General features: G+C 45.1%; 1 protein-coding gene across 3 annotated transcripts in view; it reads left to right on the top strand.

The window, feature by feature from the left end:
• Positions 1 to 14,417, top strand: part of Usp4 (ubiquitin specific peptidase 4) — a 55,865-nt gene that overhangs the window by 36,003 nt on the left and 5,445 nt on the right. For 2 of the 3 annotated variants that reach the window (XM_045136608.1, XM_045136606.1), the window contains 6 exons: positions 4,538 to 4,729; positions 5,946 to 6,034; positions 9,028 to 9,249; positions 11,480 to 11,550; positions 11,767 to 11,885; positions 12,136 to 12,285. In XM_045136608.1, the coding sequence (XP_044992543.1) occupies positions 4,538 to 4,729; positions 5,946 to 6,034; positions 9,028 to 9,249; positions 11,480 to 11,550; positions 11,767 to 11,885; positions 12,136 to 12,285 (843 nt within the window). The remainder of the gene's footprint in view (positions 1 to 4,537; positions 4,730 to 5,945; positions 6,035 to 9,027; positions 9,250 to 11,479; positions 11,551 to 11,766; positions 11,886 to 12,135; positions 12,286 to 14,417) is intronic. The other variant, XM_045136607.1, reaches the window with a different exon arrangement.

The raw sequence follows: 14,417 nt of genomic DNA, 5'->3' as shown, positions 1-14,417 counted from the left end.
CCCAGCACTATGGAGGCCCAGGTGGAAGGATCACTGTGAGGCCAGCCTGGGCTTGGGTGAGACCCTACCTCAAAAAACAACAGAAAAAACAAACAAATTGTGTGTGTGTGTGTGTGGTGTGTGTGTGTGTGTATACATGTATATATATAAATAAAATTATAAAAACAGTAATATCAAGGCCGGGCGTGGGGACTCACACTTTTAATCCCAGCACTTGGGAGGCAGAGGTAGGAGGATTGCCATGAGTTCAAGGCCACCCTGAGACTACATAGTGAATTCCACCTTAGCCTGAGCTAAAGTGAAACCCTACCTCAGGAAAAAAACCCAGTAATATCAGCCAGGTGTGATGGCACACACCTTTAATCCCATCACTCGGGGCAGAGGTAATAGAATTGCCTTGAGTTCAAGGACAGCCTGAGAGTACAGAGTATGTTATAGGTCAGTCTGAACTAGAATGAGAATGTACCTTGATTACCACCCTCCCCTTGAAAAAAATTTTTTTTGTTTTTCAAAGTAGCGTCTCAGTCTGACCCAGGCTGACTTGGAATTCACTCTATAGTCTCAGGGTGGCCTTAAGCTCAGTGATCCTCCTGAGTGCTGGGATTGAAGATGTGCGCCACCACACCCAGCTACATCTAATATTTTTTCAGCATGCCTCATTCTGTGCTATTAGGTAACTTCTTACAACACCCTGAAGGTGAGTAATTCCACTCAGTAAACAGACCTAGATGTCAGTATGCTTCATTAGATTGCTGCAAACAAAAGGGCAACAAGTGTGTGTGTGTGTGTGTGTGTGTGTGTGTGTGTGTGGTGGTATATGCCTTTAATCCCAGCACTGGGGAGGCTAATGTCAGAATGGCCATGAGCTGAAGTCATCCTGGGGCTACAGAGTGAGCTCCAGGTTAGCCTGGGTTAGGGTGAGACTGTACCTAAAAAACAAAACAAAACAAAAAAAAAACTGAAGAGTTAAGGTGCTTGCCTGTGAAGCCTGAGGACCCATATTTGACTCACTCTCCAGATCCCACATAAGCCAGATGATATACAAGGTCACACATGTGTACAAGAAACATGCATCTAGAGTTGAATTACAGTGGCCAGGGGTCATGGCACGCCAATTCTCTCACTCTCGCTCTGTCTCATTAATAAAATAAAGCCAGACATGGTGGCACACACCTTTAATCCCAACACTCAGGAGGCAGAGGTAAGAGGATTGCCATGAGCTCAAAGCCACCTTGAGACTACACAGTGAATTCCAGGTCAGCCTAAACTAGAGTGAAACCCTATCTTGGAAAAAACAACAACAATAAAAAAGTAAGAAAAGGAAACAAAAAGGGCAGTAATGAACCTGGAATATAAGCCATCCTCCTTCAAGGCCCAGTTCCTAACCATTATGAACTGCAGAGTCTTTAATGAGTATATTTGTGAGTGGTCCTTAGAAATTTCTCCTGCATAAACTCTAGTCAGGACAGTTTGTCAGGCATTTGAGAAGGGGGGTGTGTATGCAGACACTTTGAATAAATAAGCTTCTGGCTCCCCCTACAGGAAGGAAGACTCCAGTCAGTTGCCAGCAATTTGCACTTTTGGTTCTGTGGTAATAGCTGTAACTCCTAAACCTCATCAGTCCATGTATTCATTACTTAAAGATGTAGTTTCCAAAATCATTGATTTGTACCTAGTAATTTATTGGTTTTCTGTCATTTAAAAAAAAGGGGGGGCTGGAGAGATGGCTCAGTGATTAAGGCATTTTCCTGCAAAGCCTAAAGACCCAGGTTTGATTCCTCAGCACTCAGGCAAAGCTGGATGTACTAGGTGGTACATCCATCTGTAGTTCATGTGCAGTGGCTAGAGGACCTGGCATGCCCATTCTCTGCATCTGCCGCTTTCTCTCAAATGAATAAAATATTTAAAATTTTTTGGAGCTGGGTGTTGTGGCACACACCTTTAATCCCAGCACTCGGGAGGCAGAGGTAGGAGGATCACCATGAGTTTGAGGCCACCCTGAGATTACATAGTGAATTGCAGGTCACCCTGCGCTAGAGTGAAATCCTACCTCAAAAAAAAAAAAAAAAAAATTGGGGGTCCCTGGAGACATGGTTTAGTGCTTAAGGCACTTGCCTGCAAAGCCAAAGGACCTCGGTTTGATTCCCCAGTACTCACATAAGCCAGATGCACAAGGTGACGCAAGCTTCTGGAGTTTGTTTGCAGTGGCTAGAGGCCCTGGCACGCCCATTCTCTCCCTCACCCTCCGCCCGCCTCTTCTTCTCTCTCACAAATAAGTAAATTTTAAAAAAAAATTAAAAAAATATTTTTAGCCAGGCATGGTGGCACATGCCTTTAATCCCAGCACTCGGGAGGCAGAGGTAGGAGGAACACAGTGAGTTCGAGGCCACCCTGAGACTACATAGTGAATCCCAGGTCAGCGTGGGCTATAGTGAAACCCTACTTCGAAAATTTTTGGCTTCAGTGTTTTTGAACACAGGACAGATTTTCGTGTGTGTGTGTGTGTGTGTGTGTGTGTGCACGTATATCTTTTATATATCCATTTTGAGAGAGGGGCACAGATCTAGAAAGAATGGACACAGCAGGACTTCCATCCACATGCATCCCCCCTTGTGCATGTGGCTTGTGTGGGTACTCGGAATCGAACCTGGGTCCTTAGGTTTTGCAGGCACAAACACCTTAACTGATAAGCCATCTCTCCAGCCCCAACAATTTTTTTAAACTTAAAGAGAAAAGAGGGGAAAAAATACAGATCCTGCTGTTTGGAAGGCAGTGGTGGGGAGGGGGGGCAGTAGAGAGCACACGTGGGAGTCAGGTTCTCCCCATCTCAGCTAAGCAGGCTTACCTGAACAGGGACTTTGAAGTTCAGAAGAGGTGAAAAGCCCAAAAGTAGAGCTCTTAAACTGGTTATAGGCTCACACTTTTAATCCCACAACTGAGGAGGATGGGGTAGTAGGATTGTTGTGCATTCCAGATCAGCCTGGGCTATATTAGAACCCTGCCTTAAAGAAATAAGTTGAGCTGGGTTTTGTGGCACACACCTTTAATCCCAGTACCTGGGAGGCAGAGGTAGGATTATAACTGTTGAGTTTGAGACCCTGAGACTACATAGGGAATTCCAGATCAGCCTGAGTGAAATCCTGCCTGGAAATAAATAAATAAATAAATAAATAAATAAATAAATAAATAAATAAATAAATAAATATGTTGAGGGGAAGAGAGATGGCTTAGTGGTTAAGGCATTTGTCTACAAAGCCAAAGGACTCTGGTTTGATTCCTCAGGACCCACATAAGCCAGAAGCACAAGGTGGTGCATGTGTCTGGAGTTTATTTGCAGTTGCTGGATGCCCTGGTGTGCCCAATTCTGTCCACCACCACCTCTCCAGGAAAACAGATAAAAATAAGTTGAGCTTCGTAGTAAGGTATGATGACACACACCTGTAATTCTAGCACTCAGGAAAATATCAGGCAGGATAATTGCAAGTTTAAGGTCAGACTATCTCTGGTTATCCAGGTATTCATACCTGTGATCCTAGCTCGTAGAAGGCTTCGGCAGGAGCATTGCTTCAAGTTCAAGGCCAGTTTGAACTACATGTGAGTTCCATGACCATGTGGGCACATAGCAAGACCTTGCCTCAGACAAAGGAAAAAAAATGCTGGGAATGTGTCTCAAATGGTAGAGTATTTGTCTAGCATGCAGGACACCCTGGGTTTAATTCTCAGCACCACAAAAATGACGCATGGTGACTCATCTGTTTTCCCAGCATTGGGAGGTGGAGGCAAGAGGATGAGAAATTGATGAACATCCTTGCCTATATAGTGAGTTTGAGGCCTACTTAGGATACATGAAACCCTGTTTTAACACACACACAGAGCAGGTGTGGTGGCACACACCTTTAGTCCCAGCACTTGGAAGATAGAGGTAGGAGGATCGCTATGATTTGGAGGCCAGCCTGAGACTACATAGTGAATTTCAGGTCAACCTGGACTAGATCGAGACCCTGCCTCGAAACACCCCCCCCCCCCAAAAAAAAAAAACAAAAGGAAAAGTGAATTTAAAAAAGTTAACCCCTTGGTGACAAAAGGTGAATATGGTGGACAAGACTCCCCAAGGTGGTTCAGCTGACAGCCATCTGCTGTGTAAGGTTTCAGGCCATCATTTAAGGCCTTGCTTGGGGCAGATCATCATAGTCTGAGTTGTATAGTTTCACAGTGTGTTGACTATGGTCCTTCATGGGGTGGTTGACCCAGCCTCTGTAATCACCTCAAAAATGGTTTCTTGCCAGGCATGGTGGCGCATGCCTTTAATCCCAGCACTTGGGAGGCAGAGGTAGGTGGATTGCTGTGAGTTCAAGGCCACCCTGAGACTACATAGTGAGAGTGACACCCTGCCTCGGGGGGGAAAAAAAGGCTTCTCCTCCTCCTCTAAGGATGCTCTGTCCTCATAATCTTAGTTCTTGCCGCCATATTGCAGCTCACAGTCCTGTTGCTAATAAGGACTTCCTGCTAAAAGCACCCTCTTGTATCATTGACACAGGTATGAGGTCTGCGGTACTTCCATGGACGGCTCAGAGTGTATCACTCTTCCAGTCTACTTCAGGGAGAGGAAGTCCAGGTCACCAAGTACTTCTTCCGGGGCAGTGCTCTATGGACAGCCACTTCTGGTTTCTGTCCCTAAGCACAAGCTAACCCTCGAGTCTTTGTACCAGGCTGTTTGTGATCGTATCAGGTTGGTGGCAGGAATTCATTTGGGTATTTTCTGATCTGATAGGTCTAGCAACAATAATAATTCTTGCCTGCTTCTTTGAGAAATAGAGCTAAACCAGTCCCTGGGACGGGAGGGAAGGGGCCTTTGGCCTGGAGTATTTGGCACATCTAGGTACCATGACTTTGTCTAATCCTTTGGTCCCTAGAATCATGTCAGTCACTTGTGTTAGGAAAGCAGGTTCTTGAATGGTATTTTTAAAAATAGGAATACTATTGGTGAAGTGTCCCTTTATCATTTTGAAGCTGGTAATTAGTATAACTTAGATGGTGCCAGGGCTGGGAATAGAGCTCATTGGTAGAGTGCTTGCCTAGCATGTACCAAACCCTGGGTTTGATTTCTACCACTGCATAAACCCAGGGTGGTGGCACATGCCTGTAATCCCAGCACATGGGAGGTTAGAGGCAGGAGGGTTAGATGTGCAAGTTAATCTTTGGCTATATAGAAAGTTTAAGGCTGGCCTGGTCTACATGAGACCTTGTCTCAAAAAAAATGTGCCACAACATTCATAGAAGACTTAAAACAACTTTTATTACCAGACATGGTGGCACACTTATTTAATCCCAGCACTTGGGAGGCAGAGGTGGGAGGATCACGGGGAGTTCAAGGCCACCCTGAGACTACATAGTGAATTCCAGGTCAGCTTGGACTAGAGTGAGACCCTACCTGGACAAACCGAAAAAAGAAAAAAGAAAAAAGAAAAAAAAAAAAAGCTTTAATTGCAACCTTCATTGACTGGAAAGATTTAACAGGGAATTTCTTGTGTTCCTCATTTTTAAGTTTATTAAAATCTTTATCTTACCTATCCATATCTATCATCTATCATTTATCTACTTACTTATCTACCTGTATGAGAGAGAATGAGTGTGCCATGGCCTCTAACCACTGCAAATGAACTCCAGATGCATGTGCTATCCTGTGCATCTGGCTTATATGGGTACTGGGGAATGGATCCTGGGTCCTTAGGCTTTACAGGTAAACACCTTAATGGCTCAGCTATTACTCCCACTCTCCTGGGTTTCTCTTAATCGCTTAAGCTATTACATTATTTTCAGCACTTTTCTAGTTATATAAATTAGTTTATGAATAGCTGAATATATAAATTATGAACTGATTAGCTGCATAGTGGAGAAGAAAAGTTAAATGTTACATAAAACTAACAATCTTTTATTTTTTGAAGCCGCTATATAAAACAGCCTTTGCCTGACAAGTTTCTCAGCTCGCCCTTGGAGCCGGGGGCCTGCAATGGCTCCAGGGGCAGCTATGAAGGTGAGCACTCCCAGGGGTGGGGCTGTGGGGCTGTGATGACCACATCCCTCCTGATTTCCCTCTTCCAAAGTGCTGTACACACGGGAGAGGTAAGCTTTGAGGCTGGTCCAAGGGAGGGAATGCTAGTTGCCATTGCTCATTGCTGTACTTTGTGGAATCTTCTTAGATGCTTCTTAGGCATCATGAAATGGATTTGAATTCTCTTCTGTTGGCATTGCCAAGTGGTTACATATACCTTTCTGCCTCAGTGACCTGTACATACCATTCAGCTTGTCTGGTCAGCCTTTTATCAGGAGGACAGATGTTGTGGCCAGCTAACCAGAATGTTGAGAGGCTCTCAGAGTGTCTTCTGACTCCTGAGGGAGCCATAGACAATGGCTGACTCTAGGCTGTAGGAAGGAAAGAAATCACACTTGGAAAGACACTCCAGTGAACTCATTGCAAAAGCCAATAACTTATCCTCTATGATCAGGTACTGAAGAGTCCATCTTTACCAAAGTGCTCTGTCAGTCCAACAGTGTAGTTGTTACTTTTTTGGTGGGAATTTTAGTGAACTTGTACCTTTACTCCTATAAGCCCATAACCCATAAATGGCTTTCTAGTTTTGTTTTTTGATACTTTGATTTGGTTTTTTGACACAGGGTATTAGTCTGTAGTTGACTGGAACTCACCGTGTAGTCCAGGCTAGCTTCAAATTTCTGACCCTGCAGCCTCACAGTCCTGACTATTGAAATTACAAGCATGTGCCACCACATCCAGCTTTGGTTTTGGTTTTCTTGAAGCAAGTTCTTCCTGTATAGCCCAGGCAATACTGTAATTGTCAAGTGCAACTCCAAATGCCTAGATTTCTCCAAAGCATACATAGCCCTAGGAAATGAATATTAGCGTTAAAAATAATGACCACAAAGCTCTGCCCTGAACACTAAGTATGTGTTTTCTAGAGGAACTGAGTACTCTTACCTAATACTTACGTTCATTATAACTGTAATTGAAAGTGGACCTTTTAAAAATATTTATTTGATAGAGACAGAGAGAAAGGGAAGAAGAATGAGCATGCCAAGTCTTCATGCCACTGCAAACAAACTCCAGATGCTGCATCACTTTGTGCATCTGGCTTTATGTGGGTAATGGGGGATTGAACCCAGGCCATCAAGTTTTATGAACAAGTGCCTTTTAACTGCTGAGCCATCTCTAGAGCCCTGACTTTTTCTCCTTAAAATTACTTATTTTATTTTTATTTTTATTTTTTTTTTGAGGTAGGGTCTCACTCTAGCCCCGGCTGACCTGGAATTTACTATATAGTCTCAGGGTGGCCTTGAACTCATGGCAATTCCCCCACCTCTACCTCCCAAGTGCTGGGATTAAAGGTGTGCGCCACCATGCCAGGCTTAATCTTAATTATTTAAAAATGTTTGTTTATTTATTTGAGAGAAAAGGCAGAGAGAGACAGAATGGGCACAGCAGGGCTCTAGTCACTGCCAACAAACTCCAGACACATGCACCAACTTGTGCATCTGGCTTACGTGGCTACTGAGGAATTGAATCTTTTTAGACTTTGCAGGCAAGCGGCTTAACTGCTAAACCATCTCTCCAACCCCTTAAAGTTATTTTTGTTGTTTTGAAACACTCGCTTTGTTGCACAGGCTGTCCTGAATTTGCTATGTAGACCAAGCTGGCCTTGAACTCAGGGTGACCCACCTGTGTTAACCTTCTAAATGCTAGGAGCTTTGGGTGTGAGCACTATGCCCGGTTTTATGCCCCCCCCCCCAAACAGTCTCATGGCCTAGGCTGCCCTTACAAACTTGCTATGTAGGCTGAGGATGACCTTGAACTCCTGATCCTCTTATCTCTACTTCCCAAGTGCTGGGATTACAGGGATTACTACCACACTTGATACTGAAAATTAACTTTTTTTGTTGTTTTTTTGAGGTAGGTTTCATTCTAGCTCTGGCTGACCTGGAATTCACTATGTAGTCTCAGGGTGGCCTCGAATTTATGATGATCCACCTACCTGTGCCTTCCAAGTGCTGGGATTAAAGGTGTGCGCCACCATGCCCTGCTGAAAATTAACTTTTAAGTTATTTTGCTTACCAAACTATTTCCTTCCTTTCTTTTTTGATTTTTCAAGGTCGGGTCTCACTGTAGCCCAGGCTGACCTGGAATTCACTCTGTAGTCTCAGGGTGGCCTTGATCTGATAGGGATCCTCCTACCTCTGCCACCTCCCAAGTGCTGGGATTAAAGGTGTGTCACTATGTCTGACACAAAGTTTTTTTTCCCCCAAAGTACGGTCTCAGTGTAGCCAAGGCTGACCTGGAATTCACTATGTAGTCTCAGGGTGGCCTCAAACTTACGCAATTCACCTACCTCTGCCTCCTGAGTACTGGAATTAAAGGCGTGCGCCACCATGCCTGGCTACAAACTGTTTTCTTAAGTGTTGAATATATGTCTCTCTTTTTAGTCTTTCTTTTGGTGGACCTATGGGTGAAGTCAAGGTTAAGACCATGTTGGTGTGAGGTCCAGTAGAATACCAGCTGGCTTCATTTAGGATGGCAGCACTGTTGGGTCAGCCTCCAGGAGTCTCAGGGTCTATATTTCATCTTGGCATAGCAGTGCCCCTTTCACCTTGTCTAGTCTTCCCCTTGAGAAAGATCGCACATGAACTCAAATGCCTAATAAATGCTGAGGTATGCATGTGTGTATGTACTTTCACATACACTACCAAATCTGCAAGGAAATAATGTTGATATTAAATAAATGTTTTATAGTGTTTTGGTTGGTTTGGGTTTTTGAAACAGGGTCATGCTTAATAGCCCAGTCTGGCCTTACACTCAGTATCTTCCTGTTCAAGTACACAGTTTTAATCCCAGCACTTTGGAGGCTGAGGCCAGCTTTAGGCTACAGAGTGAGTTCTTGGTCAGCCTGGGCTAGAGCAAGACCTTGCCTCCAAAAACAAGGCAAAAAAGTTAAGTAGATTGTTTTTCCTGTGTGCCAGGAGATGAGGAAGAAATGGAGCATCAGGAAGAAGGCAGAGAACAGCTTTCAGAAACAGAAGGCAGTGCTGAGGACGAGCAGGGCGATGACCTTAATGAGACCACCCGAAAGGTCAAAGGCCAGACAAGCCGAAAAAGGCTTTTTTCCTTCAGTCTTGTGAACTCATATGGAACTGCTGATATAAATTCACTTGCTACTGATGGGAAACTACTCAAACTCACCTGTAAGTACTTTTAAAATTTTTTAATTTATTTTGTTTTTTTGAAGTAGGGTCTCCCTCTAGCCAAGGCTGACCTGGAATTCACTGTGTAGCCTCAGGATGGCCTTGAACTCAACGGCAGTCCTTCTACTTCTGCCTCCCGAGTGCTGAGACTAAAGACTTGGGCCACAACGCCCAGCCCTTTAATCCCCTTCTGAGTTTTGAAGCTGGGCTTTGTGCTTGACAGTCACTGCATCAGGCTTTAATTTTCATAATCTGTGGCTCTAGGACCAGACATTTAAATTATCTATTTATTTGAGAGAGAGAGAATAGGTGCACCAGGGTCTCTAGCCACTGCGAACGAACTCCAGACGCATGCACCACCTTGTATATCTGGTTTACGTGGGTCCTGGGGATTTGAACTGGGGCCTATGGCTTTGCAGGCAAGTGCCTTAACTGCTAAGCCATCTCTCCAGCCCTAGGACCAGGCATTAGGATCCCATAAGACTGTTTGAAAATCCTCCCCCTATCCTACTTAACTCTTTCAAAAGGTTTTCATCTTACCTCTTTCCATTTTTTTTCTTTCTCTTTTTTTGAGGTAAGAGTCTCATTCTAGTCCAGGCTAACCTGGAATTCACTATGTAATCTCAGGGCAGCCTTGAACTCATGGCAATCCTCTTACCTCTGCCTCCCAGAGTGCTGGGACTAAAGGCATGCGCCACCACTCCCAGCTTGCTTTTTTCAATTTAGGATCTCACTCTAGCCCAGCCTGACCTGGAATTCACTATGTAGTCACAGGATAGCCATGAACTCACGGCAGTCCTCTTAATCTCTGCCTCCCAGAGTGCTGGGATTAAAGGCGTATGCCATCACAAGCAACTTTTTAAAAAATTTATTTAAAAAAATATTTTATTTATTTGAGGCAGAAAGAGGCAGAGAGAGGAGGAGAATGGGCACACCAGGGCCTCCAGCCACTGCAAACAAACTGTAGAAGTATGTGACACTTTGTGCATCTGGCCAGACATGGGTACTGGTGAATTACTTGTTTTTACTGATTTTTACTTACATATTTTTTGTTTTTGTTTTTTGAAGTAGGGTTTCACTCTAGCCTGGTCTTATCTGGCATTCACTATATAGTCGAAGGCTGGCCTACATACTGACTACATAGTGAATTCTAGCAGTCTGAGCAAGAGCAAGACCCTATCTCAAAACAAACAAAAACCCTAGTGTTATTGAGGTAATTTTGAATCTTTCTCTCCATCTAGTTCTCTGCAGTTCGGATTTTTTTTCCCCCAAGCTCTCTTCTTCTTTCAGCTTTCTTCTCTCTAGGTTTGTCTTAAATTCTAATTTATTGTGCCAGGCGTGGTGGTGGACGCCTTTAACCCCAGCACTTGGGAGGCAGAGGTAGGAGGATTGCCATGAGTTTGAGCCTCCCTGAGACTACAGAATGAATTCCAGGTCAGCCTGGGCTAGAGGGAGACCCTACCTCGAAAAAGCCAAAAAAAAAAAAAAAAAAATCTAAGTGCCACAAACTGGTTTTTGTTTATTCCCCTTATTAGGTCTTACTCTAGTCCAGGCTGACAGGACCTTGTGTCACTAGGCTGGCCTTGAACTCACTGTATAGTTGAGGATGACGTTGAACTCCTGATTCTAACTTCTCCACCAGGCTCCTGTGTGCTGAGATTAAAGGAGTGTGCCACCATGCTTGGCTGTCTCTACCTTCTAAGGGTTGAAATTATAGGCATGGGCCAACCCAGCTCCCAGACCCATCTTTGTTTTCTCAATTCAGTTTCAAATCCTGTCTGTCTCCCACAGTTAATGACCTGGAAACTGCCTGCTGACAGGAACCTGGGGCAATGGAGGAAACACTTTGTGTTTTGTCTTCCACAGATCTCATTCCTGTTCTGCCTACTACTTACCATATGTTTTATTTATGTGGTTTGTCAGGCTTTATTGTGATTGAAGGCAAGAGGCTGTGTCTGGTCCCTGTCATTTTGACCCTGTGTGTAGCCTGTCAGATTTTGGGGTAGATTGGAATTTACCTCTAGCATGGAGGAAGTCTTTGCCAAAAGCTTTGGGAGGTTGGGTTTCCAAAGTGCTGGCCTAAGACCAAGCATTGCTCTCCTCAGCGGCTGGTGGTGGGTGAGTAGGTGTGGTGGTGCTGCCTAAGTGTGGCCCTTCTCATTCTGGTCACTTGGAGAGCCTCTCGTGGCTGGTCATTCCATAATGAGTGACACTATGGTCCCCTCCACAGCTCGATCCACACTGGCCATTGACTGGGACAGTGAGACCCGGAGCCTTTACTATGATGAGCAAGAATCTGAGGTAGGTCATTTGGGATTTTTGGACAGAGCTATGTGCTGGTCTCTGCTCCGGCCATTTGTTAACACCACTGTCACCTTTTGGATAGCAGTCGAACAAGTGAAGACTTGGCCATTCTATATTCAGTTGCTCCTGAGAGTCTAGTATACCCCAAGCAGAGGGCCTTCCTGCTTGAGCCAGTGCGTTGCTTCTCCCGGAGCTCGGCCCTTCTTTCTCCAGGCCTGCGAGAAGCACGTGAGCATGCTGCAGCCACAGAAGAAGAAGAAAACCGCGGTGGCCCTGAGAGAGTGCATCGAGCTCTTCACCACCATGGAGACGCTTGGGGAGCACGACCCCTGGTATGTAGCTGCCTAGTTTCTCAGCAGTGGGACCCTGTGTGTCCACCAAAGCCCCTTGTACTTGTGCATGCCACATTTCGCATGACCGGCCCTGCTTCCAGACTAGGCAGCTCCCTGTCGGGAAGGCAGCCCCCTTCCCGGAAGCAGCAGTGTTGAGTGCTCCCTGAAAGGACAGCAGCCTCTGACTGGAGCTGGCCGCAGGTATCGCTGCTCCAGGGGTGCTAAGTGCGGACTGCTTCCTCGTCTTCAGGTATTGTCCCAATTGTAAGAAGCACCAGCAGGCAACAAAGAAGTTTGACCTGTGGTCCTTGCCCAAGATCCTGGTGGTCCACCTCAAACGCTTCTCCTACAACAGATACTGGAGAGATAAGCTTGACACAGTCGTAGAATTCCCAATCAGGTGAGTCCTTGTGAATGCAGGATAGGAAACTTTGGTACTAATTGGCTTGTCACTAAGAACATCTGAATTAGGACATGTATTACTGGGCGCTGGATGGTAGGCTTTGGCTGCAGCAACCTCTCCTTTACCCACCATGGGTAAGGAAAAGGCGCCAATAGAAGCCACCCGGGAAGAGCCTGCTCTGCATCTCTGCTACTGTTGGTCCCCTCCCGAGTCCCTCATGCCAGCCACGTGAGCTGCCTCCCTGTTCTCTCAGTGGTCTCAGGAAGCCTGACCTCAGCCAGGGCAGTCTAGCTGACAGAAGTGGATTTCGCAGACTTAGAAGGTGGAGTAGTGAGCAGGACTGGCTGTCTGGTCTGGTCTCCTTGAGGCCCTGGATATGGAATGTAACTGATAGAGGAAAGTAAACCAGCCAGATAGAATTGCCCCCAATATGCAGAGCTCTCTCTTTTTTTGGGGGGGGGTTGTTGTTTGGTTTTTTGATGTAGGGTCTCATTCTAGGTCAGGCTGACCTGGAATTCACCGTGTAGTCTCAGGGTGGCCTTGAACTCAGGCGATCCTCCTACCTCTGCCTCCCGAGTGCTGGGATTAAAGGCATGCGCCACCATGCCAGCTCAGTGCAGGACTTACTGCCTTCCTTCCTTCCTTCCTTCCTTCCTTCCTTCCTTCCTTCCTTCCTTCCTTCCTTCCTTCCTTCCTTCCTCTCCCTTTCCCTCTCTCCCTCCTTGCCTCCCTCCCTCCCTCTTTCTTGGCAGCGTCTGCCTGTAGCCCGGGCTAGTCTCAAACTAGGGGTGATCCTCCTACTTCAGTCTCCTTCTCAGTGATGAATTTAAAGGTATGTGCAGCTAAAAGTGCAGGGTTTTTTGTTTATATATTTTTGTTTCCTTTGCAAGGTAGTATCTCACTGTAGCTCAAGCTGACCTGAAATTTCACTGTGTAGTTTCAGGGTGGCGTCAAACTCAGCAATCCTAATTCTGCCTCACGAGTGCCAGGATTAAAAGCATGCACCACCATGCCCAACCTAAAGTACAGGTTTTAAAGTGCTTTTTTTTTTTGGTGGGGGGGCTCAGCTGGAGAGATGGCTTAGCAGTTCAGGCTCTTGCCTGAGAAGCCTAAGGACCCATGTTTGACCCTCCAGATTCCATCTAAGCCAGATGCATAAAGGTGAAGCAAGCATAAGGTCACACTTGCCCACTAGGTGGTGCAAGCATCTAGAGTTTAATTGTAGTGGCTGAGGCCCTGGCACAGTTCTCTCTCTCTCCCCCCAAAAATTTAAAGAAATACTTAAAATGCATTTTGGGGCTGGAGACATGAATTATCACTTAAGGCACTTGCCTGCAAAGCCAAAGAACTCAGGGGTCAGTTCCCCAGGATCTATTTAAGCCAGATGCACAAGTTAGCACATGTGTCTGGAGTTAATTTGCAATGGCCGAAGACCCTGGTGCACCCATTCTCTTCTCTCTCCCTCTTTTTCTTTCTTTACTTTCTTTTTCTCTTTTTTTTTTTCTTGCTTTTGTTTTTTCAAGGGAGGTTCTCACTGTAGCTCAGGCTATCTTGGAATTCACTGTGTAGTCTCACTCAAGGTGGCCTTGAACTCAGAGATACTCTTACCTCTGCCTTCCAAGGGCTGGGATTAAAGGCATGCACCACCAGGCCCTGCTCCCTCTCGTTCTTTTCTCTCCTCTCCTCTTCTCCTCCTCTCTTCTCCCCTCCTCTCCTCTTTTTTCTCCTCTCCTCTTTCTTCTCCTCTTTCTTGTTTTGTTTTTTTTTTTTAATTTTTATTAACATTTTCCATGATTGTTTGGTTTTTTGAGGTAGGGTTTCACTCTAGCTCAGGCTGACCTGAAATTCACTATGTAATATTGTGTTGTCCTTGAACTCACAGTGATCCTAAGTACTAGGATTAAAGGCATGTGCCACTACACCGGGCCTGGCTTCCTCTCTTTCTTAAGTAAATAAAAATATTAAAATTCTTCCTGAGGGAGAATGAGTGGAATTTTAAATTTTTTTGTTTTTCTATGAATAGATATTTGAAGTATAACAATATCAACGGGAGAACTAGTGTTCTGCCATAAAAGCTGTGTTTTTTTTTTTTTGGTTTGTTTGTTTCTTTGTTTTTTTTTTTTTTTGAG

This window comes from Jaculus jaculus, chromosome 17, assembly GCF_020740685.1.
Source record: "Jaculus jaculus isolate mJacJac1 chromosome 17, mJacJac1.mat.Y.cur, whole genome shotgun sequence".
Classification (NCBI taxonomy): domain Eukaryota; kingdom Metazoa; phylum Chordata; class Mammalia; order Rodentia; family Dipodidae; genus Jaculus; species Jaculus jaculus.
Note: the sequence above shows the minus strand (reverse complement) of the source record. Positions and strands in the feature narration are given on the sequence as shown.